Source organism: Macaca nemestrina, chromosome 8 (genome assembly GCF_043159975.1).
Source record: "Macaca nemestrina isolate mMacNem1 chromosome 8, mMacNem.hap1, whole genome shotgun sequence".
Classification (NCBI taxonomy): Eukaryota; Metazoa; Chordata; class Mammalia; order Primates; family Cercopithecidae; genus Macaca; species Macaca nemestrina.
In genome coordinates, this window is record NC_092132.1 from 48,362,149 (window position 1) to 48,387,806 (window position 25,658).

At 38.8% G+C, this 25,658-nt stretch overlaps 2 protein-coding genes across 4 annotated transcripts in view; one reads left to right on the plus strand and one right to left on the minus strand.

Moving 5' to 3' along the window:
- Nucleotides 1-25,658, plus strand: part of LOC105476102 (TSPY like 5) — a 321,338-nt gene that overhangs the window by 234,695 nt on the left and 60,985 nt on the right. The gene's annotated exons all lie outside the window — the stretch shown is intronic.
- Nucleotides 1-25,658, minus strand: part of LOC105476099 (carboxypeptidase Q) — a 494,234-nt gene that overhangs the window by 103,179 nt on the left and 365,397 nt on the right. For all 3 annotated transcript variants that reach the window (XM_011731752.3, XM_071067973.1, XM_011731754.3), the window contains exon 6: nt 10,297-10,388. In XM_011731752.3, the coding sequence (XP_011730054.2) occupies nt 10,297-10,388 (92 nt within the window). The remainder of the gene's footprint in view (nt 1-10,296; nt 10,389-25,658) is intronic.

The following is a 25,658-nucleotide window of genomic DNA, read 5'->3' on the forward strand; positions in this document are numbered from 1 at the left end:
TGTGAACTTGCATTTTCTTAGGAAGAGAAATCTTTTATGGGACTTTCCGCTATGACTGTTAGAGGCATATGCTGAATGGATCTCAGGAATGATTTCTATTCTAGTGAATAGTACTATAGTGAAATATTCAACACTTCCTGTTTGAGTTATTTACTTAGTAACTGCTACTAAAATGCTTATAGACCATTTTTGAGCCAAAGTTTGTTTCCTTGAAGTGTTTTAGACATTATAATAAAGTTGTATATGAATTTCAAAATGTATACACAAGCTACAAATAGCCTCACATATTTTATAATTTAATAAATTGTTTAGTAAATTCTAGTGCTTATTATAATAATTGAGCTGATATGTCATAAGAAAGCATAATTATGAAGTAAAGGTAGCTATTAATTCAAATACAACTTTGAAAATTAGTTCTACAATAAATTTTACTACATAACTTAAAATAACTATTTTATATTTTCTGCATATATTAATTAAAGTACAGTGTAAACAAAGATATATTTACTAAGGAAAGGATAATGAATATTAATAATTCATTATTCCACAAACTGATTTATTATTAAAATAGCCTTTGTAGAACTTTCGCTGTTGAAAAGATTTTGTGAGAGGGAAGAAAGAATACATTCAGAAAAACAAAAAGAAGAAATAATAATCTACATATTGTTTTTCTCCATAGCTAGTGCCATGTAGGTTTAGCCAACTTTATTATTAAAGACTGCCAGATAAGAATGCCAAAAAAAAAAAAGATTGTGCACGCAAGCTTCTATCATTACAATAATATCTTTCTACAATATACTTACATTAGATAATATTAGGCTCCAAACAAAATTTACAGAATTATATTTTAGGTCATACAAACAATAAAGAGATTATTGCATACAAATAATGTGAAGATATTTTATGACTTTTGTTATTATAGACCAGAAGTAGGTAAACTTTTTCTGTAAAGACCCAGACAGTTAAGTTTTGTGGGCCACAATTTCTGTAGTATAATCAGCTAACCATATGAAAAAACTTCTTAGCTTGAAGTCTGTACATAAACAAGTGACAGGCTGGATTTGGTCCATCAGTCATAATTTTCTGATTCCTGACATAGATCACTAATAACCATAATTGTATCATAAAAATGCTAGCAGAGTCATTTAAAAAGTTCACACCGTTTATTTCGACAATCACTAAAATAGATCTCCCCACCCCACCCCCCCAATAAAAGTTCCATTCCTATTTGGTATCACCCACACCAATGCCAAAGGCAGACCTCGAGACTCCATTATCATCCAACTGAAGGGGAGCAGCTGTCCCTTCTCTCCCTTCTTCATCACTGGCTGAAATCCACTTGCTCTGCAAGGATTAGGTGTTGCCTCCTTCCTCACGACTAACATGCCATAGTGATTTCTCCCTCTTCTAAATCCTTTCCATTTACTCTGTTCAGACTTTACACCATTTGGCACTTTGTCAATGATAGCATCCTCCATAAAAATAATATGCTTTTAGTACATTATTTAAAACTTCATTATATATGGTTTGTAATACTAACTTTCTTATGTGTGTGTTTAAAGTTATTTTTGAAGTAAAATGTAAGGTCCTTCTGGTCAAAGACTGTAACTCCTTTTCTTTTTGTGTGTTGCTAGACAAAGGCATCCTGATAGTGGTGAAGATGAGTACTTTTAGGCAGCTCACAGAGCTGATCTCACTTTGAGCACCATGGGAGGTAAAGACCTCAGGGTAGCTGCCCTCTTGTGCAGCTAAAGTGTTTGGAAAGCCAGAACAAAGTGAAAGGAAGACCCTAGAGTGGGTCAGTTTTCTGCCAAAGATAGAGAACATAGCTATAGAATGCTCCCAGCCTACAGTGTAGAGCTGTTGTTGGGAAGTGGCTGCTCAGCCAGTGCCTGTATGCCCTAGTCTCTCATGCAGTTGGACTACATGACTAGTTCTTGCCAATGGAGTGTGAGTAGAAATGATGTCAGCCACTTCCATAACTATCCCATAAAAACTTCCTACTATCCCCCTGCCTGCCAGCTGGATGTCAATACTCGAAGGCATATTAAAAGCCATGTTGTTAAAGGGTGTGTCAGCTTGGATCCCTGAATACCTATATAAAGCAGAGCCCTACTATAGATTGGATATTAAGCGAGCAAGGAATATATTTCTGGGTTATGTTAGGTCATTGAAATTTAACCAATTATTTGTTTCACCAGTTAGCATAACCTTATTTGGAACAGATGACCTCTCTATTGTGACTGGAGTGAACTGGATATTATTGGACTGTTTGCTGGCATTCAGTAATGCCACAGAGAAAGAAGTCTAAGGACAATCTAATTTACCCCTGTGGTATGTGACTTGCTTATTATATTAACTTTTAAGTTAAACTCAGCCACCTTTGAAATGATGATAGTCTTGATAATGTCAATATCAATATGGTAATCATAAGAATCCAGAATAAGTCCTTTGAAATTGGCTGTATCATGTAAAGCATGCACAATGTCTTTTTAAAGGTGAGATAAAGAGTTACTGTAAAACAAAATGCCAGAATAGGAACAGCTCCGGCCTCCAGCTCCCAGCATGAGTGACACAGAAGATGGGCGATTTCTGCATTTTCAACTGAGGTACCAGGTTCATCTCACTGGGGTGTGTCAGACAGTTGGCGCTGGTCTGTGGGTGCAGCCCGATCAGCCAGAGCTGAAGCAGGGCGAGGCATCACCTCACCTGGGAAGCACAAGGGGGAAGGGAATTCCTTTTCCTAGCCAAAGGAAATTGAGACACACAACACCTGGAAAATTCAGTAACTCCCACCCTAATACTGCGCTTTACCAAGGGTCTTAGCAAATGGCACACCAGGAGATTATATCCCACACCTGGCCCAGAGGGTCCCATGCCCATGGAGCCTCCCTCATTGGCAGCACAGCAGTCTGACATCTAACTGTAAGGCGGCAGTGAGGCTGGGGGAGGGGCGCCTGCCACTGCTGAGGCTTAAGTAGGTAAACAAAGCCTCCATGAAGCTTGAATTGGGTGGAAACCACCACAGCTCAAGGAGGCTGGCCTGCCTCTGTAGACTCCTCCTCTGGGGACAGGGCATAGCTAAACAAAAAGCAGCAGAAACCTTGGCAGAGGTAAATGCCCCTGTCTGACAGCTTTGAAGACAGCAGTGGATCTCCCAGCACAGAGGCTGAGATTTGAGAACGGACAGACTGCCTGCTCAAGTGGGTCCCTGACTCCTGAGTAGCCTAACTGGGAGACATCCCCCACTAGGTGCAGACTGACACTTCACACCTCACACAGCGGGGTACACTCCTGAGATGAAGCTTCCAGAGCAATAATCAGACAGCAACACTCGCTGTTCAGCAATATTCTATCTTCTGCAGCCTCCACTGCTGATACCCAGGCAAACAGGGTCTGGAGTGGACCTCAAGCAAACTCCAACAGACCTGCAGCTGAGGGTCCTGACTGTTAGAAGGAAAACTAACAAACAGAAAGGACATCCACACCAAAACCCCATCAGTAAGTCACCATCATCAAAGACCAAAGGCAGATAAAACCACAAAGATGGGGAAAAAGCAGTGCAGAAAAGCTGGAAATTCAAAAAATCAGAGTGCATCTCCCACTCCAAAGGAATGCAGCTCATCGCCAGCAACGGAACAAAGCTGGACGGAGAATGACTTTGATGAGTTGAGAGAAAAAGGCTTCAGTCAATCAAACTTATCAGAGCTAAAGGAGGAACTACGTAACCAGCGCAAAGAAACTAAAAACCTTAAAAAAAGAATGGATGAATGGATAACTAGAATAATCAATGAAGAGAAGACCTTAAAAGAACTGATAGAGATGAAAACCATAACACGAGAACTACATGACAAACGCACAAGCTTCAGTAACCGACTCAATCAACTGGAAGAAAGAGTATCAGCGATTGAAGATCAAATGAATGAAATGAAGCGAGAAGAGAAGTGTAGAGAAAAAAGAGTAAAAAGAAATGAACAAAGCCTCCAAGAAATATGGGATTATGTGAAAAGACCAAATCTATGTCTGATCGATGTGCCTGAAAGTGACGGGGAAAATGGAACCAAGTTAGAAAACACTCTGCAGGATATCATCCAGGAGAACTTCCCCAACCTAGTAAGGCAGGCCAACATTCAAATTCAGGAAATACAGAGAACGCCACAAAGATACTCCTTGAGAAGAGCAACTCCAAGACACATAATTGTCAGATTCACCAAAGTTGAAATGAAGGAAAAAATGTTAAAGGCAGCCAGAGAGAAAGGTCAGGTTACACACAAAGGGAAGCCCATCAGACTAACAGCAGATCTCTCAGCAGAAATTCTCCAAGCCAGAAGAGAGTGGGGGCCAATATTCAACATTCTTAAAGAAAAGAATTTTAAACCCAGAATTTCATATCCAGCCAAACTAAGTTTCATAAGTGAAGGAGAAATAAAATCCTTTACAGACGAGCAAATGCTTAGAGATTTTGTCACCACCAGGCCTGCCCTACAAGAGATCCTGAAGGAAGCACTAAACATGGAAAGGAACAACAGGTACTAGCCATTGCAAAAACATGTCAAAATGTAAAGTCTATCGATGCTAGGAAGAAACTGCATCAACTAGCGAGCAAAATAACCAGCTAAGATCATAATGACAGGATCAAGTTCACACATAACAATATTAACCTTAAATGTAAATGGACTAAAAGGTCCAATTAAAAGACACAGACTGGCAAATTGGATAAAGAGTCAAGACCCATCAGTTTGCTGTATTCAGGAAACCCATCTCACATGCAGAGACACATATATGCTCAAAATAAAGGGATGGAGGAAGATCTACCAAGCAAATGGAAAACAAAAAAAAGCAGAGGTTGCAATCCTAGTCTCTGGTAAAACAGACTTTAAACCATCAAAGATCAAAAGAGACGAAGAAGGTCATTACATAATGGTAAAGGGATCAATTCATCAGGAAGAGCTAACTATCCTAAATACATATGCACCCAATACAGGAGCACCCAGATTCATAAAGCAAGTCCTTAGAGACTTACAAAGAGACTTAGATTCCCATACAATAATAATGGGAGACTTTAACACCCTGCTGTCAACATTAGACAGATCAATGAGACAGAAAGTTAACAAGGATATCCAGGAATTGAACTCAACTCTGCACCAAGTGGACCTAATAGACGTCTACAGAACTCTCCACCCCAAATCAACAGAATATACATTCTTCTCAGCATCACATCGCACTTATTCCAAAATTGACCACATAATTGGAAGCAAAGCACTCCTCAGCAAATGTAAAAGAATAGAAATTACAACAAACTGTCTCTCAGACCACAGTGCAATCAAACCAGAGCTCAGGACTAAGAAACTCAATCAAACTGCTCAACTACATGGAAACTGAACAACCTGCTCCTGAATGACTACTGGATACATAACGAAATGAAGGCAGAAATAAAGATGTTCTTTGAAACCAATGAGAACAAAGATACAGCATACCAGAATCTCTGGGACACATTTAAAGCAGGGTGTTGAGGGAAATTTATAGCGCTAAATGCCCACAAGAGAAAGCAGGAAAGATCTAAAATTGACACCCTAACATCAAAATTAAAAGAACTAGAGAAGCAAGAGCAAACACATTCAAAAGCTAGTAGAAGGCAAGAAATAACTAAGATCAGAGCAGAACTGAAGGAGATAGAGACACAAAAAACCCTCCAAAAAATCAGTGAATCCTGGAGCTGGTTTTTTGAAAAGATCAACAAAATTGATAGACTGCTAGCAAGACTAATAAAGAAGAAAAGAGAGAAGAATCAAATAGATGCAATAAAAAATGATAAAGGGGATATCATCACTGACCCTACAGCAATACAAACTACCATCAGAGAATACTATAAACATCTCTATGCAAATAAACTAGAAAACCTAGAAGAAATGGATAATTTCCTGGACACTTACACTTTCCCAAGACTAAACCAGGAAGAAGTTGAATCCCTGAATAGACCAATAGCAGGCTCTGAAATTGAGGCAATAATTAACAGCCTACCAACCAAAAAAAGTCCAGGACCAGACGGATTCACAGTCGAATTCTACCAGGGGTACAAGGAGGAGTTTATACCATTCCTTCTGAAACTATTCCAATCAATAGAAAAAGAGGGAATCCTCCCTAACTTGTTTTATGAGGCCAACATCATCCTGATACCAAAGCCTGACAGAGATACAACAAAAAAAGAGAATTTTAGACCAACATCCCTGATGAACATCAACGCAAAAGTCCTCAATAAAATACTGGCAAACCAAATCCAGTAGCACATCAAAAAACTTATCCACCATGATCAAGTGGGCTTCATCCATGGGATGCAAGGCTGGTTCAACATACGCAAATCAATAAATGTAATCCAGCATATAAACAGAACCAAAGACAAAAACCACATGATTATCTCAATAGATGCAGAAAAGGCCTTTGACAAAATTCAACAGCCCTTCATGCTAAAAACTCTCAATAAATTTGGTATTGATGGAACGTATCTCGAAATAATAAGAGCTATTTATGACAAACCCACAGCCAATATCATACTGAATGGGCAAAAAACTGGAAGCATTCTCTTTGAAAACTGGCACAAGACAGAGATGCCCTCTCTCACCACTCCTATGCAACATAGTGTTGGAAGTTCTGGCTAGGGCAATCAGGCAAGAGAAAGAAATAAAGGGTATTCAGTTAGGAAAAGAAGTCAAATTGTCCCTGTTTGCAGATGACATGATTGTGTATTTAGAAAACCCCACTGACTCAGCCAAAAATCTCCTTAAGCTGATAAGCAACTTCAGCAAAATCTCAGGATACAAAATCAATGTGCAAAAATCACAAGCATTCTTATACACCAGTAACAGACAAACAGAGAGCCAAATCATGAATGAACTCCCATTCACAATAGCTTCAAAGAGAGTAAAATATCTAGGAATCCAAATTACAAGGGATTTAAAGGACCTCTTCAAGGAGAACTACAAACCACTGCTCAGTGAAATAAAAGAGGACACAAACAAATGGAAGAACATACCATGCTCATGGATAGGAAGAATCAATATCGTGAAAATGGCCATACTGCCCAAGGTAATTTATAGATTCAATGCCATCTCCATTAAGCTACCAATGATTTTCTTCATAGAAGTGGAAAAAACTTCTTTAAAGTTCATATGGAACCAAAAAAGACCCCGCATTGCCAAGACAATCCTAAGTCAAAAGAACAAAGCTGGAGGCATCATGCTACCTGACTTCAAACTATACTACAAGGCTACAGTAACCAAAACAGCATGGTACTGGTACCAAAACAGAGATATAGACCAATGGAACAGAACAGAGTCCTCAGAAATAATACCACACATCTACAGCCATCTGATCTTTGACAAACCTGAGAGAAGCAAGAAACGGGGAAAGGATTCCCTATTTAATAAATGGTGCTGGGAAAATTGGCTAGCCATAAGTAGAAAGCTGAAACTGGATCCTTTCCTTACTCCTTGTACGAAAATTAATTCAAGATGGATTAGAGACTTAAATGTTAGACCTAATACCATAAGAACCCTGGAAGAAAACCTAGGTAATACCATTCAGGACATAGGCATGGGCAAGGACTTCATGTCTAAAACACCAAAGTGGGAGCTAAGCTATGAGGATGCAAAGGCATAAGAATGATACATTGAACTTTGGGGACTTAGGAGAAAGGATGGGAGGTTAGTGAGCAATAAAAGATTACTCACTGGGTACAGTGTATACTGCTCAGGTGATGGGTGCACCAAAATCTCACAAATCACCACTAAAGAACTTACTCATGTAACAAAATGCCACCTCTGCCCTAAAAACCTATGAAAATAAAATAAAATAATATCACTATCAGAAAAAAAAAAAAAGCCAATATTTTCCCTTTCTGGAATTTCTTCTTTTTATTTCTGAAAATGCAATGCAGACTAGCCACCAACATGAAGCTACATTTGTATGGAGGCAGCCTGGATGCTGTCAAGATAAACTAGTTCTGTTTATATGATTGCATGTCCTTTGAGTGTGTGTATTTCTGCCAACCTCAGAATTTTAGGTATTTCTGATTTCATCCATGTGCTTTAACAGGCTACAGTGAAACTCACATTATAGAGAAATAAACCGTCTTTTTTCACATTCTAGGAATTTCAGTGATGATAAAAATTTTTAGCCAGATCAATTGCAATTTAAATCCAATTTTTTTCTTGGAGTAGAGTGTATTATAGAGAATAAAAGAGGGCGTGGTGGCTCACACCTGTAATCCCATCACTTTGGGAGGCTGAGGCGGGCAGATCACAAAGTCAGGAGATCAAGACTGTCTTGGCTAACACGGTGAAACCCCGACTCCACTAAAAATACAAAAAATTAGCCAGGTGTGGTGGCACATGCCTGTAGTCCCAGCTACTTCGGAGGATAAGGCAGGAGAATTGCTTGAACCCGGAGGCAGAAGTTGCAGTGAGCCAAGATCGTGCCACTGCACTCCAGCCTGGGCAACAGAGTGAGACTCCGTTTCAAAAAAAAAAAAAAAAAAAGAACAGTTCTTTTAACTATTCTGCTTTTTTTTTTTTTTTAAATAAAGTCCAATATGTATAGAATTTTAAATCTCCTTCTTAAAAATAAGTTACTCTCTTGCCTTGAGGATGAAGTCTGCACTTCTAAACATGATTCATATGTTCTTCTTGTCCAGGCTCTTGTTTACCTCAGTGTTCCACCCTCCTACCACTGTGCATCTTGCATTCTATGCAGCAGCCACTCTGAATTCCTTTCCATTTCTCCGGTGTGCTTTGCTTTGTCTCATCTCCTGCCTTTGCACACACAGGTCCCTCTGCCAAGGTGCAGTACCCACCTCCTCCCTACCTCTCCATTCTCCTTAGCTTACTTCCACTCAGTCTTCAGGTCCCAGCTTAGATGTAATTTCTTTCCCAGAAAGAAATTATAAGGTGTTAAGTCTTGAAAGACTTAAGTTAATGATCAGTTATTAAGTTAATGATTAAGTTAATGATCAATTTAAGTTAATGATCAGTGTCCTTTAGAATGTAGGCTTTGTAAGGTCATGGTAGATCTTTTTGATGCTAACATTAATGCATATCATAGTGTACAGAACATAGTACATGCTCAGAAAATATTAATTGAATGTTGCTGAATCTAGAACAATCCTCATATGATGTTGTGGTCTACAACATCACATAGAAAATGATGTTACTGACCTACTAACTAAAGGACACTTGTCTTGAATTATGTTATCCCCAGGATCACCTGAGGCCAAAAGAACTAAAGTATTGAAAGAGTAGGGCATAGGACATAAGTTGTCCTTTGTATAGTAAATAATTGTATTCAGTGACCAAATTCATGACTTTAAACTCATTATACACTAACTGACTGAAATAGGGCAATACAGACTGACTTTGAAAAAAAAAAAAGGTCAAAAATAACATACACACAATTTACAAAAGAAACCCTTCTCTGATTTGGATAATTTAAGCTTGCAAGATTTGCTTCTTCTAGTCTAGACATTCAGGGGAAACCATCCGGCAGCAGCAGACCAGATGCTCCTCTTTGGGCAACCATCACTGCTTGCCAGCATATGCTCATTGATTTTGGAGTTCTTCTTTGAACTAACATTTGACTTGATCTAGAGTACTTCTGAGCTTGTATATTTTGCTGTCTCAAAATTTGCTCTTGATATTAATCTCTCCATCCTCCCTCTTCCATGTGGCCTTGTATTTCTAATCACAACCATCCACAACAATCTTCCTGCTTCAAGCTTCACACTTGTATAATGACAGCTGGTGTCAAACCAAGCTGTCCTCCACATTCCCGGGACAGAAGCCTGTGGCTGCTGCCATTTCCACCACCATCATGGCAATGCTCTTGGCAGACTCAAGGCCTCGGAACCTGGCACTCAAATGCCAAGGCTTCTGGGAGTATGGCAGGCATTGAGGTATGGGGATAGGCCCGGTGGGGAGAGGGAATGTTTGCCTATAACTATTTCTCTGACATACATAAATACAGCAGAGCTAGGGAGACTTTAAAAAAATGGCAGCATGGCAATCAGAATTTTTCTTTGGCCACAGACTGTGATGTAGAAGAAGAAAAGCTCTCAGCTCTACACCACAGCATCATCGGTTTACCAGTGCATTCTCATTCACAGGGCTGGAGGGAGAAGGCTCATACAAGGGTGTTTGCTAGGGCCAGTTGACCAGAAAGTATTATTGAAAGTCTTAAATGGATAATGAGAGATATTTTTGTATATTACATGTACAAATGCTCAGCAATCCATGGCTGGGTTTTTACCTTGTGTAACTGATAATACTGGAAGGCACCAACTCCACCTTGTTCTTCTGCAGTCCAGAGCACCAGCCGCAGAGTCCTCTTTGGACGCAGCCCTGGGAAAATAATAAAATAAAAAAAGCGATACTTTAGTTGATTTTGAATTTTATAAAAAAATGGCAGGGTCCCTCATCTGCCACGTGGAGACAGGAGGAAATCAGAGGCACTCATCTCTCACTGGTGTGGTTACCTCCTTCAGGGTATGGCTGGCACAACAAAAGAGCAACTTCAGGGCTGATCTCCAGCCCAGGTTAATGGAGAAAGGGGTTGTGACAAATGTAGTTTGCAGGCCAGAAAGTGAGAGCCTCTCATCACATCCTTAACTGGATATCCTGCCCAGAAGAACCCAATGGATGGCCAAGATCAGTGAGATATTAGATCATATCTGGAAGATGCAGTTAGGACGACCCCAAGCTGATTGTGGGGTCTTTCAATGATCTTAATTGAAATTAAATCGTTTGGGTCTACTTAAGGATAAGCCATATAGGGCATGACTTTTTAGTCTAAACATACAAGCATAGCTAGATGCCTATGCTATCTTCAGTAATGTAATAACTGAAAAGCAGATTCAATAGTTATGCTTCCCCATGGCCAATTTCTTCTCCTACTTGGAAATAGAAGGTCATTCCCTTAAGGTCAATGAAAATTAATTGAATGAAGATGATATTTATTGACCTTATTACTGCACAAACAGCTTGGTGGCAATTTTATTGACTTGTGATACACAAATTTGTATCCTGGACTTGTTAAAGTTTATGGCAGATGTGGTGGATCCAGAACTATTTTTGGCTGACAATGTCTGCTCAGTGAAAGTTACCTACAAGGAATCTGTTTCTGAAGTTTAAAAAAACGGCAAAAGAGTGTGCTAAAAGTGCTACTTTGTGACCAAGAATTAACACCTGTTCTGATTCAGACTGATAATGGCATTTCTGAGAAATAACAAAGCCAGAAAAATGTGAAGCTGTGCTTAAATCTTATTAAGAGCATTTTCCCACCTCCTCATGGGGAACCATAGGAAGGGTTAAAATGGACTTTGAGTGGCTCTGAGATGGACACACCACATATCTCAAGTATAACCACATATGTGCTGCCACCCAGGTACATGGCCCTTGAAGGAGCCAGCTGGCTAGCTGCAGCCTGGATGACAAATGCTCCTGGGACACAGAGCTCTCTCCTGTCTCTTACAGGCTTCAAAAGGCATTCTCCTTTCCTAAGCCTAGTGCTAAGGAGCTGAAAAGGAGGAGCTACACTTTTTTATGAAATTGAATATAGTTGTGAAATCACTTTATACTTCAGCATGTTAACATAATTTAAAAAGCATAGGTTTAGGATGCAGGTTGACCATAGTTGCAGTTAAAACATGGACAAGCAATTTCTACATTCAGTTCCTCAGCAATCCTATTGGTGTTTCCATCGAAGTCCATATAGAATCCAACTTCTCATCTTGGCCACTACTGTGGTCTAAACCCCCACCCTCTGTTGTCTGGATTGCTGCAGTGGCCTCCTAACTGGGCTTGTTGCTGAAGCCCTCACCTCTCTTCAGGTGATGCTCCACACACTGTAACCAGGAGAGTGTTGGCAAAACCTAAGCCAGATAATGTCATTTCTTGGCTCGAAACCTCCAACAACCAGAAGTAAGCTTCTGGAAGACAGGGATCTATGCTTTTTATTCATTGTAATGTCGCCAATTCCTAGATTGTTTGACACACATTAGGTGCCCAATAAATGGTACTGAAGGAACAAATAAATGCAAACCTTAGTGTCTTGATTAGAATGAAATTTGAAGCCACTTATCCAGTCTCATCTTCTTTTTTTTTTTTTTTTTTTTTTTTTTTTTGAGACGGAGTCTTGCTCTGTCACCCAGGCTGGAGTGCAGTGGCCGGATCTCAGCTCACTGCAAGCTCCGCCTCCCGGGTTCACGCCATTCTCCTGCCTCAGCCTCCCGAGTAGCTGGGACTACAGGCGCCCGCCACCTCGCCCGGCTAGTTTTTTTTTTTGTATTTTTTAGTAGAGACGGGGTTTCACCGTGTTAGCCGGGATCGTCTCTCGATTTCCTGGCCTCGTGATCCGCCCGTCTCGGCCTCCCAAAGTGCTGGGATTACAGGCTTGAGCCACCGCGCCCGGCCCAGTCTCATCTTCTAAAAGTCTTCTGCTAGCTCATTCCCAGGCAACGTGTTATATTTGAAAAAGGCAGACAGATCTGGTGAATCTTGCTATCATTCGGCACTAGCTGTGTAACTACTGGGAAATTTATCTACCTGAAATTATGCCTCTTTATCTGAAAGATGAAGATAACATTATGTGCCTATGCCATAACCCCTTTTCAAATTGAATGAGATGTGATAACACATTAAGACAAACCTGGGGCTGGCATGTAATTGGCATTCAATAAGTGAACAATAAAACCACATAACACACTCTCACCTCACAGAGTAGAAGGAATATCTAAATGCCCAGAGAGGAAATTCTTCCAAAGGACTTTGAATACTTGGAGAACAAGAATTCTAGAGTGCCCACTGTTTGCTCTACCGAGTCAAACCACCTACCCACATTCCTAGCATAAACTTATTAAACTGTTGTCTGAGGAAGAAATCTAATCAGGATTGCTAAAAATAACAATCTATGGTTTCTTTCAAAGGAATGTGCTTAAAGTCAATTTAAATGAAATAACTTGCTTGTAACAGGTAAAAATAAGAAAGGATAAAGTACTATTATTGTTTATATGCTGCAAATAAAAATTCTAAACATTTTTTAAATCCACAAGAAAAGGAAAAAATACACTTTCTTTTTACATATCTGTGCACCTACCAGTAAAATACTACCAAATTATTAAAATGACAAAATTCTCTAAATAAGAATAAATAGGCAGCACAGGCTGTAGAATATTCATTTTTAAAAAGCAAACGCTCTGAATATCCCCATAGATTTTGTGTGCCACATGAAAGTTATTATCCTATAGGGTTAGTCTCCTTTACATTCCAAATCAGTCACATGGCCAGTGATGTATTAAGGTAATAAAGAGGTAATTGATTTGAAGTGAGGAATGCTAAGGCCTCAGCACAACAACAGCATAGTTGGTGCATAGCTCGCCCTGAAAAGACTAACAAGCCTGCTCAAGCCCTTGAGAAGTTTAGCATCCATTAGCAGGGAACCCTAGCACCTACTTGACAGCGTGAAGGCCTTAGGAAGAAGTTAGGAAGCCAGTAGATTAGCAAATATTGAGTCCAAAGTCTCTTTCTACTCTGACAGTCTGATTGTCCCTGAACCTGAGAGAAATGCGTGAGGCTTCATTCAAGAACTAGACCTTAAACCTAGTGGGGAGTTCAGGTCCCCCATCTACCCAGATCCATGATGGACAGTGTGGGGTACAGAAAGGCATTGGCTGTGGAGTCTGAATGAGCCGTGTTTCACTCCTGGCTCTGCTGCTTCTGGCTCTGTGAGATTAGATTAATTATAATACCTAATCTCTTCATCTGTATAATAAGGAAAATGGTAATTGCCTGATGGGATTGTTATGAAAGTTAAATGAAACAAGGCAAATGTATATCAAGCATAGTCCCTTGCACATAGTAGGTTTTCAAGAATTGTTTATTAGCTTTTCTCTCCATCACTCTAGACCTTTCTGGTCAGTGCCAACAGTCACCAGGGAGAGCGTGTGGTAGAACTAGGTGAGATGCATGGTCCTCAGGCCGCTTCTTTAGGAGCCCCAGAACACTTTTGTTTATACAGAATGCATAAGCCCAGTCAAGGGAAAAAACAGATTTCATCTAACCTGTAGGAAAACACATAACTTCTTTCAGTACAGAAAGCTCCCTCATCCCAATATAGAGCATATCCAAATCTAAATAAATAGAAACAAGTTCTTCCCTTTTAAAATGAGGGCCAATCAGAATGTTTAGTTTTTGGATAAAGTCAAAAGGCTAAATATATCTGAAATCTGAAGACAACTGATATAAGGACATCTATATTTATCATTTTCAAATGATAGAATTTATTGTGTATCTTAAATCCAAACTAGTTTGAAAAACCATAAGTCTTAAATATATACAAGAAAGCAACAACAACAACAATAATAAAGCAATAACAATGGTAACAACAAAACAAGTGATATGAGGTCAAATGTATGGAATTAATTCTGTGGCAGATTTGGGGTAAGTGGAAGCTCTGTTTTAAGCCTGGCCCCTATTCTGTCATGGCTTGGTAGCATGCAGCTCCATTTCCAAGGCAAGCACGTGAGAGAAAGTCCTAGAATTAGAAGAGGCAGGGAGGACCCTGCTGAGTCTTAGCTGGTTAGGAGTCAGGTCTCATTGAGGTTTTGTTAGGGGAGAGGCAATCAGTTCTCCTATAAATGTATAGAAGGTACCAGAAATGCCTTGACCTCCTGGAATCTACAGTACGACTTCCAGATAATACAACAGTTTATAGCCATCATGGTTTTCCTTTAAAACAACATCAACTACCAATAATGTGTCAGAACTTGGTTTTGGTTTATGAAATAGGATATACATGCATTTCATTTTCATTTCATTGAGGAGAATACTAATACTAGGGGGAAGAGAAATTATGAAAAAAATTTCTTTGGACTTTTTTTTTTCATTATTCTTAAATTTAAAGAATTCTGAGAGAAAAATTATGATTAAGCTGATAATTTGAAAGGTCAGTTGACTGTCTTACACTTGCACAAAGAGAGGGGCAGAGCAAAGTAAACTTGACTCTCAGCAGGAAAAGATTAATCCAGCCTTGTAGACAACTTTCCTAAGTCATGAAATCTACAGAACACTGTTAACAATATGTGTTGACCCCAACACTAATTTACTATTCGGTTTCAACCCTCCAGAACTATAGATAAGTATTGTTCTCCCTTCTGTGATCTAACTTTGCAGAGAAAACACAACTTCCTTCTGCAGTAAATATACTCATTTTCTACTAGTTCACAAATACAACCGTTGTCCCACTCTGTTTCAGCAACAGCTCAGAAGAGAGTGCCTACACTTATATTCCTGCAATAAACTTAACTAATAAGAGTACAGTATCTGAGACACAAAAGTAAATAATGACATGGTAGCATGTGAATTGAATGACAAGAGGTAGTAAAGCAGAGTGGTTAAATGCATGGGTTTGGGGGTTGAGACCTCTTTCTGCTTTGGGCAAATTACATAATCTGTCATATAATTTATGAGCACATTATCACTGATAAAATAGGGGCATGGTTAGACAAAGATAAATTATTTTAGTGAAGTAAACTGCAACTACTTCTCTTTAAAGGCAGGAACAGAAGATCACCTTGAAGATCTTTGTTCTTGGAAGAATCCCTTGGTGTCTCTCTTAGTTATGTAAATATAAAGCAATTAGGCACTTTGGGGAAGCATTAGGGCAGGGCAAAAAAATGTTTTTTAAACTCCATCTTGCAAACTGCTACCTTTTCAGCCACCCCAAGAAACAATCTGCACACTTGTCAGGAGGAGAATCAGTGTAGGAAAAGGAGCCCAGGGCCTTCTGGGGGGAAGCCCTAGTGTCCTCATCCCATTTCTGTGACTGGAGGCCAGGAATGAGAGACCTATTGGCTCAGGGTGACACTGACTAAGGTCCCAGAGCAGGGAAGTTCCTGGAAGCCATGGAAATAAAGTGATCCTAATGAAAGGAGGAATCTGGGCTGTTGATCTGGGCTCAACAAAATGGCCTCAGGTTCTAGGGGAAGGACTAATTTCAGACTAGCATGAGGCCAACTCGAGAAACGCCTCCAGACCAGCCAGCCTGGCACAGTGGTTACAATTTAGGGAACAATGGCTGAGGATGGAAATGTAAACAAAGGGAGTTGTAACCCTGTCACCCAAAATGGTTACCCTGTGACATGGATGTGCAAATGGTGCCATATAGCAGACACCAGGGACGGCAGAAGTCACAGACAGATACAGCTACGGGTTTCTGCAGGAGGACTGACCCATTTGGCCCGAGTAAAGTCAGGATTCATGGACAATTCGGGGGCAGTGGGAGGGATCTCAAGAGGAGATAATAGACTTCCTGCTAATAAGCCCTGTGGAGACTTGGGTGATTAACTGTAAAGAAGATTAAAGAGATGTGATAATATTTATAACCTGTGTTTGTGGAACAGGTCTTAACAGCTATAATTTCCATGATTCAAAGGCAACAGTCCTACCTCATTATAATGATTAAGATTCTATTAGCCAGGAAAATCACTATTAATCACTGGTGAAGCAGAAACATTATGACTCCAAGTGCATAAAGGCCATTTCTGGCCTAGCCCAGTTTTCTACTCTCATCCTCTGCTTCTGCTTATTTTTTAAAAATTATTTTTATTTCCACAGGTTATTGGGGAACAGGTGGTGTTTGGTTACATGAGTAAGTTCTTTAGTGATGATTTGTGAGATTTTGGTGCACCCATCACCTGAGCAGTATACACTGCACTCAATTTGTGGTCTTTTATCCCTCAACCCCTTCCTACCTTTCCCCGAGTCCCCAAAGTCCATTGTGTCTTTCTTATGCCTTTGCATCATCATGGCTTGGCTCCCACATATAAGCGAGAACATACAATGTTTGTTTTTCCATTCCTGAATTACTTCACTTAGAATAATAGTCTCTAATCTCATCCAGGTCACTGCGAATGCCATTAATTAATTCCTTTATATGGTTGAGCAGTATATATACACTATATATATAGTATATATACACACGCACTACAGTTTCTATATATATAGTAGTATATATATGTGTGTATATATGTGTGTGTGTATATATATGTGTGTATACATATATACATAGATATACATAGTGGTTGGTTCCACGCTTTTGGAATTGCAAATTGTGCTGCTATAAACATGTGTGTGCAAGTATCTTCTTCATTTAATGACTTCTTTTCCTCTGGGTAGATATACCCAGTAGTGGGATTGCTGGATCAAATGGTTGTTCTACTTTTAGTTCTTTAAGGAATCTCCCCCACTGTTTTCCATAGTGGTTGTACTAGTTTATATTCCCACCAGCAGTGTAGAAGTGTTCCCTATTCACTGCATCGAAGCCAACATCAATTATTTTTTGATTTTTTGATTATGGCCATTCTTGCAGGAATAAGGTAGTATCACATTGTGGTTTTGATCTGCATTTCCCTAATCATTAGCGATGTTGAACATTTTTTCCCATGTTTGTTGGCCATTTGTATATCTTCTTTTGAGAATTGTCTATTTGTGTCCTTAGCCCACTTTTTGATGGGATTGTTATTTTCTTGCTGATTTGTTTGAGTTCACTGTAGATTCTGGATATTAGTCCTTTGTCAGATGTATAGATGGTGAAGATTTTCTCCCACTCTGGGTTGCCTGTTAACTCTGCTGACTGTTCCTTTTGCCATGCAAAAGCTCTTAAGTTTAATTAGATCCCAGTATTTATCTTTGTTTTTATTGCATTTGCTTTTGGGTTGTTGATCATGAAATCTTTGCCTAAGCCAATGTCTAGAAGAGTTTTTCCAATGTTATCTCCTGGAATTTTTATAGTTTCAGGTCTTAGATTTAAATCCTTGATCCATCTTGAGTTGATTTTTGTATAAGGTGAGAGATGAGGATCCAGTTTCATTCTCCTACGTGTGGCTTGCCAATTATCCCAGCACCATTTGTTGAATAGGGTGTCCTTTCCCAACTTTATGTTTTTGTTTGCTTTGTCAAAGATCGATTGGCTGTAAGTATTTGGGTTTATTTCTGGGTTCTCTATTCTGTTCCATTGGTCTATGTGCCTATTTTTATGCCAGTACCATGCTGTTTTGGTGACTATGGCCTTATAGTATGGTTTGAAATCAGGTAATGTGACACTTTCAGATTTGTTCTTCTTGCTTAGTCTCACTTTAGCTATGTGGGCTTTTTTTTGGTTCTGTATGAATTTTAGGACTTTTTTTTTTTTAAATTCTGTGAAGAATGATGGTGGTATTTTGATAGGAATTGCACTGAATTTTTAGATTGCTTTTGGCAGTATGGTCATTTTCACAATATTGATTCTACCTATCCATGAGCATGGGATGTGTTTCCATTTGTTTGTGTTGTCTATGATTTCTTTCAGCAGTGTTTTGTATCCTTGTAGAGGTCTTTGACATCCTTAGTTAGGTATAATCCTAAGTATTTTATTATTATTATTATTATTTGCAGCTATTTTAAAAGGGATTGAGTTCTTGATTTTATTCTCAGCTTGGTTGCTGTTGGTGTATAGAAGATCTACTGATTTCTATGTATTAATTTTGTATCCAGAAACTTTTCTGAATTTTTTTTATCAGTCTAGGAGCTTTCTGGAGGAGTCTTTAGGGTTTTCTAGGTAAACAATCATATCATAAGGAGACAGTGACAGTTTGACTTTCTCTTTACCAATTTGGATGCCCTTTATTTCTTTCTCTTGTCTGACTGGTCTGGCTAGGACTTCCAGTTCTGTGTTGAAGAGGAGTGGTGAGAGTGGGCATCCTTGCCTTGTCTCAGTTCTTGGAGGGAATGCTTTCAACTTTTCTCCATTCAGTATTATGTTGGCTGTGGGTTTGTCATAGATGGCTTTTATTACATTGAGGTATGCCCCATATATGCCGATTTTGCTGAGAGTTTTAATCATAAAGGGAAGCTGGATTTTGTCAAATGCTTTTTCTGCATCGATTGAGATGATTATCTAATTTTTGTTTTTGATTCTGCTTATGTGGTGTATCACACTTATTGACTTGTGTATGTTAAACCATTCCTGCATCCCTGGTATGAAACCCACTTGATCATGGTGGATTATCTTCTTGATACGTTGTTGGATTTGTTTACCTAGTATTTTATTAAGGATTTTAGCATCTATGTTCACCAGGGATATTGGTCTGTAGTTTTCTTTTTTAGCTATGTCCTTTCCTGGTTTTGGTATTAGGGTGATATTGGATTCATAGAATGATTTAGGGACTGTTCCCTCTTTCTCTATCTTGTGGAATAGTGTCAATAGAATTGGTACCAATTCTTCTTTGAATGTCTGGTAGAATTCTGGGTGAATCCATCTGGTCCTGGGCTTTTATTGTTGGTAATTTTTTAAATTATCATTTCAATCTTGCTGCTTGTTACTGGTCTGTTCAGAGTATCTAATTCTTTCTGATCTAAGCTAGGAAGGTTGTATGTTTTCTTGAATTTATCTATCTCCTCTAGGTTTTCTAGTTTATGCACATAAAGGTGTTCATAGTACCCTTGAATGACTTTTTGTATTTCTGTGGTGTCACTTGTAGTATCTCCCCTTTCATTTCTAATTGAGCTTATGTCAATTTTCTCTCTTCTTTCCTTGTTTAAACTTGCTAATAGTCTATCAATTTTATTTATCTTTCCAAAAAACCAGCTTTTTGTTTCATTTATCTTTTGTATTTTGTTTCAATTTCACTTAATTCTGCTCTGATTTTAGTTATTTCCTTTCTTCTTCTGGGTTTGGGTTTGGTTTGTTTTTGTTTCTCTAGTTCCTTGAGATGTGACCTTAGAATGTCAATTTGTGCTCTTTCAGACTTTTTGATGTAGGCATTTAATGCTATGAACTTTCTTCCAAGCACCGCCTTTGTTGTATACCAGAGGTTTTGATAGGTTATGTTACTATTGTCATTCAGTTCAAAGAATTTTTTAATTTTCATCTTGATTTCAGTTTTGACCCAATGATCATTCAGGAACAGTTTATTTAATTTCCATGTATTTGCCTGGTTTTGAAGGCTCTTTTTGGAGTTGATTTCCAGTTTTATTCCACTGTGGTCTGAGAGAGTACTTAATATAATTTCAATTTTCTTGAATTTATCAAGACTTGTTTTGTGGCCTATCATATGGTCTATCTTGGAGAAAGTTCCATGTGCTGTTGAATAGAATGCCTATTCTATGGTTGTTGGGTAGAATGTTCTGTAAATATCTGTTAAGTCCATTTGTTCCAGGGTATAGTTTAAATCCATTGTTTCTTTGTTGACTTTCTGTCTTGATGAACTGTCTAGTGCTGTCAGTAGAGTACTGAAGTCCCCCACTATTATTGTGGTGTTGTCTATCTTACTTCTCAGGTCGATTACTAATTGTTTTATAAATTTGGGAGCTCCAGTGTTAGGTGCATATATATTTAGAATTGTGATATTTTCCTGTTGGACAAGGCCTTTTATCATTATATAATGATCCTCTGTCTTTTTTAACTGCTATGGCTTTAAAGTTTGTTTTGTCTGACATAGGAATAGCTACTCCTGCTCACTTTGGTATCTATTTGCATGGAATCTCCTTTTCTATCCCTTTACCTTAAGTTTATGTGAGCCCTTGTGTGTTAGGTGTGTCTCTGAAGGCAGCAGATAGTTGGTTGGTGAATTCTTATTCATTTTGCAATTCTGTATCTTTTAAGTGGAGCATTTAAGCCATTTACATTGAACATTAGTATTGAGGTGTGAGGTACCATCCCATTCATCATGCTATTTGTTGCCTGTATACCTTGGTTTTTTGTTTTTTGTTTTTAAATTGTATTTTTGTTTTATAGGTCCTGTGTGATTTATGCTTTAAAGAGGTTCTGTTTTGATGTGTTTCCAGAATTAGTTTCAAGATTTAGAGCTCCTTTTAGTGGTTCTTGTAGTGGTGGCTTGGTAGTGGCAAATTCTCTCAGCATTTGTTTGTCTGAAAAAGGCTGTGTCTTTCCTTCATTTATGAAGCTTAATTTCTCTAGGTACAAAATTCTTGGCTGATAATTGTTTTGAGGAGGCTGAAGATAGGGCCCCAATCCCTTCTAGCTTATAGGGTTTCTGCTCAGAAATCTGCTGTTAATCTGATAGGTTTTCCTTTATAATTTACCTGGTGATTTGCCTCACAGCTGTTAAGATTCTTTCCTTCATCTTAACTTTAGATAACCTGAGGACAACGTGCCTAGGTGGTGATCTTTTTGTGATGAATTTCCCAGGTGTTCTTTGAGTTTCTTGTATTTGGATGACTAGTTCTCTACCAAGGCTGGGGAAGTTTTCCTCGATTATTCCTCTAAATATATTTTCCAAACTTTTAGATTTCTCTTCTTCCTCAGCAATGCCAATTATTCTTAGGTTTTGTAGTTTAACATAATCCCAGACTTCTTGGAGGTTTTGTTTATATTTTCTTATTCTTTTTTCTTTGTCTTTGATTAATTGGAAAACTTTGTCTTCAAGCTCTGAAGTTCTTTCTTCCACTTGTTCAATTCTATTGCTGGGACTTTCCAGAGCATTTGCATTTCTCTAAGTATGTCCATTGTTTCCTGAAGTTTTGATTGTTTTTTATTTATGCTGTTTCATTGAATATTTCTCCCTTCACTTCTTGTATCTTTTTTTTTTTTTTTTTTGAATTTCCTTACATTGGGCTTTGTTTCTCTCTGGTGCCTCCCTGATTAGCTTAATAACTAACCTTCTGAATTCTTTCTCAGGTAGATTAGGGATTTCCTCTTGGTTTGGATCCATTGTTGGTGAACTAGTGTGATTTTGCGGGGGGCTGTTAAAGAACCCTGTTTCGTCGTATTACCAGAGTTGGTTTTCTGGTTCCTTCTCATTTGGGTCAGCTCTGTCAGAGGGAAGGTCTAAGGCTCAAGGCTGGTGTTCAGTTTCTTTTGTCCCATGGGATGTTTCCTTGGTGTAGTACTCTCCCCCTTTTCCTAGGGATGTCGCTTCCTAAGAACTGAGCTGTAGTGATTGTTATCTCTCTTCTGGATCTAGCCTCCCAGCGAAGTCTACCAGGCTCTGGGCTGCTACTAGGATCGTCTGCAAAGAGTCCTGTGATGAACTGTCTGTGGGTCTCTCAGTCACGGATATCAGCTCCTGCTCCGGTGGAGGCGGCAAGTAGGTGAAATGGACTCTGTGAGGATTCCTTAGCTTTGATTGATTAGTGCACTATTTTTGTGCTGGTTATCCTCCTGCTGGGAGGTGGCACATTCAAGAGAGCATCATCTGTGGTAATATGGGGAGGAACAGGTGGTGGGTGGGGCCCTAGAACTGCCAAGAGTGTATGCCCTTTGTCTTCGGCCACCAGGATATGTAGGGAAGGACCATCAGGTGGGGGCAGGGCTAGGCATATCAGACTCTTCTTGGGCAGGTCTTGCTGTGGCTGCTGTGGAGGATGGGGTTGAAGTTTCTAGGTCAATGGAGTTATATTCCTAGGAGGATTATGGCTCCCTCTGCTGTGTTAATGCAGGTTGTCAAGGAAGTAGGGGAAAGCCAGCAGTCACAGGCCTCATCCAGGTCCCAGGCAACCCAAAGGGCTGATCTCACTCCCACCGTGCCCCTCCCAACAGCACCAACTCTGTTTCCATGCAGTGGGTAAGCAGGGCTGAGAACTTGCCCTAGGCTACTCGCCTCCCAGCTGCGAAAGTAAGTAGCGCTTTCCTTCTTCCCCTGCCTGTGGAGTCAGCACACAGGATTCATGCCCTCCCCCCAGTTCTGGCCAGGAGACTTTTTGATCAGCTGAAATTGTTACGAAGTTCAGCTGGAGGTTTCCTTATCCCTGTGGCCTTTTCCCAGTGCCTCTGGCAGTCCTCCTCAAGGACCCCTGTGAGGCAAGGCAGAAATGGCTTGTTACGGGAGCCAGCGAGCCCACAGGAATTTTCCTGCTGCTTCCTCTAACCCCGTATTTCGCTTGGTCCTCTACATTGACTCAGCTGCGTGTAAGGTCAGAATCTTCTCCTGTACTCTAGAACTTCAGGTTCCCTCTCCAGTGGGGATATGTGTTCAGGGGCAGAGGATCTCCCTTTCCCACTTCTACAGTTTGGGTACTCACAGTATTTGGGGTGTCTCCCGGGTCCTGCAGGAGTAATCTGCTTCCTTCAGAGGATCTATGGGTTCTCTTGACGTTCCTAATGTATTCCTGCAGTCATTCTTGAGTAAAAGTTCACAATGCAAGTCTCCACACACTGTTCTGTCTGTCTGAGTGGGAGCTGCAATCTAGTCTTGCTTCCTGTCTGCCATCATGATCTGCTTCTGCTTTTCATCCTAAGCTCTAGTTATACCATATTTCCTACCGGTTCCTGAACAGGCTACGTTTTCTTAGAGTTTTGGCATTTTGTATATGCTCTTCTTCCTATCTAGAATACCTGTTCACCTTTTCCATCTAGGAAACTCCTATTCATTGAACAAGCCTATCTCTATAATACCTTCTCTGGGAAGGCTCCCCTAACTCAAAGGCAGAGTTGGTTGCCCCTTTCGCGATGTTCCTCTAGAACTTCATACATAACTCTATTTTCATTTTCAACCACCCTTAAATGTTGATCTTCCCATTAGACCATTAATTTTCTGATACTCATTTCCCTTTTTCATAATCAGGCCCAGTACCTGACATTTAACAATTGCTGAATAAATGTTTGTTTTATTGACTGAATGAATATGTTTGTATAAATGTAAATAAAAGGGACCACCCCTTCATTTAATCTAAAGCATGCATTCCCTACTCAGGTCAGAAAGTTGGTAAAAGATGCTATTTTTGTGAGATCAAAGCACAAGTAACACAAGTTAAAACACCCCAGTAGCCAAGATAATTAAATGTGCTTCAGCTTTGACATTTGCTTTAGTTGCCATTACATTACCTACTTTTGTAGCACAGCTGGGTCTAGTCAAAATTTAATACATCAACAGCTCTTGTTGATCAAGTCATTAAATAAATATCTAATGGTCACCAAAATTTTCCATCAGCTAACTGAATTAAATGATAGGTATTTACATTTTAAACTCTGGGAGCTCTCTTTAATTATTTTTAAAATTATTTTGATAATTTTTCTGAATATAAACACAATATATAGCAACATATCTTTTTTAAAATTTAAAATTGAGAGAAACAAAAATTAGAAACCAAAACAACTTGTAAGAATATTGTTATACTTCTTTACAATTGTTTGTAAACAAATGTATGTATACAAATATGTATGTATAAAAATTATAAATGTATGTAAACAATAGTAGTTTTCTACCGCCCTTTCCACTTAAAATCATGCCACATATGGTCCTTATTATAATCAATAATCTTCAAAAAATGGTTCTTCACTTGTTTTAGCTACTCCCTTATTATTGGGCATTTAAGGATTTTATTCTTGGGACAAGTTCTTAAAAATAGAAATACAGAACTGAGTCTAAACAGTATAAACATTCTTACGGCTCTTGACACATGCCACCAATGCCCTAAAGAAAGGTTACCAATTTATATTCCTACCAGCAATGCCTGAGAATATTTACTTTTGCTTGATGTAGAACTTTTAAATCTTATCTTTTTAAGTGTCACGTTATATCTATTTTTCTATACTATATTCTGTTTATTTTCACACACATGCACAATCTATAGTCTATTTTACCTTGATTGAGATAAATGTTAAGTTTACATCCGATGCCTGACAAGAGTTAAAATATATGAATTTGTTTTTTTTCAATTAAATTGCCTGATAGTAGGGCTCTTTTATCGATATATTTCTAAGACAATGCTAGTATCATGTAGGAATCACAAGCCTGATCTAGTTGGCATTTTAACACATGCTATTTCTTTTTCTTTATGATTATTTATAGTGTTTTTATGTGCAATGAGAAATTGTGAAGCCTGGATAATAATAGATTTGAACTCTGAATCACACTTTTGTTAAGAGTTCTACCTTACAAAAACATCAACTGGTGAGAAGTTAAACAACAGTACAATTTTAAAGAAAATGATGGTAAATCAAGTACAAGTACCAAAACCTCCTTTTACAAATTTATATTTACAAAAATGGTTTTTCAAATTTTATTTTTTTGTGAAGATCAAACTGTGTGAGGAAAAACAACTGTTTGTACTTGAATCATGTATTATAAAAAAGTAATGCATCTCCAACAAGCAACTGAGATGAGAAAATTTCTGGGATCCCTTTTCAATACCAAACAGCAAATATGAAGCATAAGTTTTTCTTTTTTTAATATAATGCAGGAACCATCATTAAGCTACTTCTGTTAACCCTTTTAAATGCTCCTTTTATGATTATGGTGGAGAAGATGTTATTTACATTTTCAAAGATTTTCCTTTTGTATAAAATTAGTTATGAAGTTATCTGTACTCAATTAAAGGATTAATCCTTTATTGTTTTTGACCAGTATTTAATGTAATTTTTAATTCTTGGTCCCATTTAAGTTTAGGTTTTCAGACCATAGTACATTTGGGGTAGTATTAATCCTTTTTTTTTTTTTTTTTGAGATGGAGTCTCCCTCTGCCACCCAGGTTGGAGTACAGTGGTGCAATCTCAGCTCACTGCAACCTCCGACTCCTGGGTTCAAGTGATTTTCATGCCTCTGCTTCCAGAGATTACAGGCATTTGTCACCATGCCCAGCTAGTTTTCCATTTTTAGTAGAGATGGGGTTTTGCCA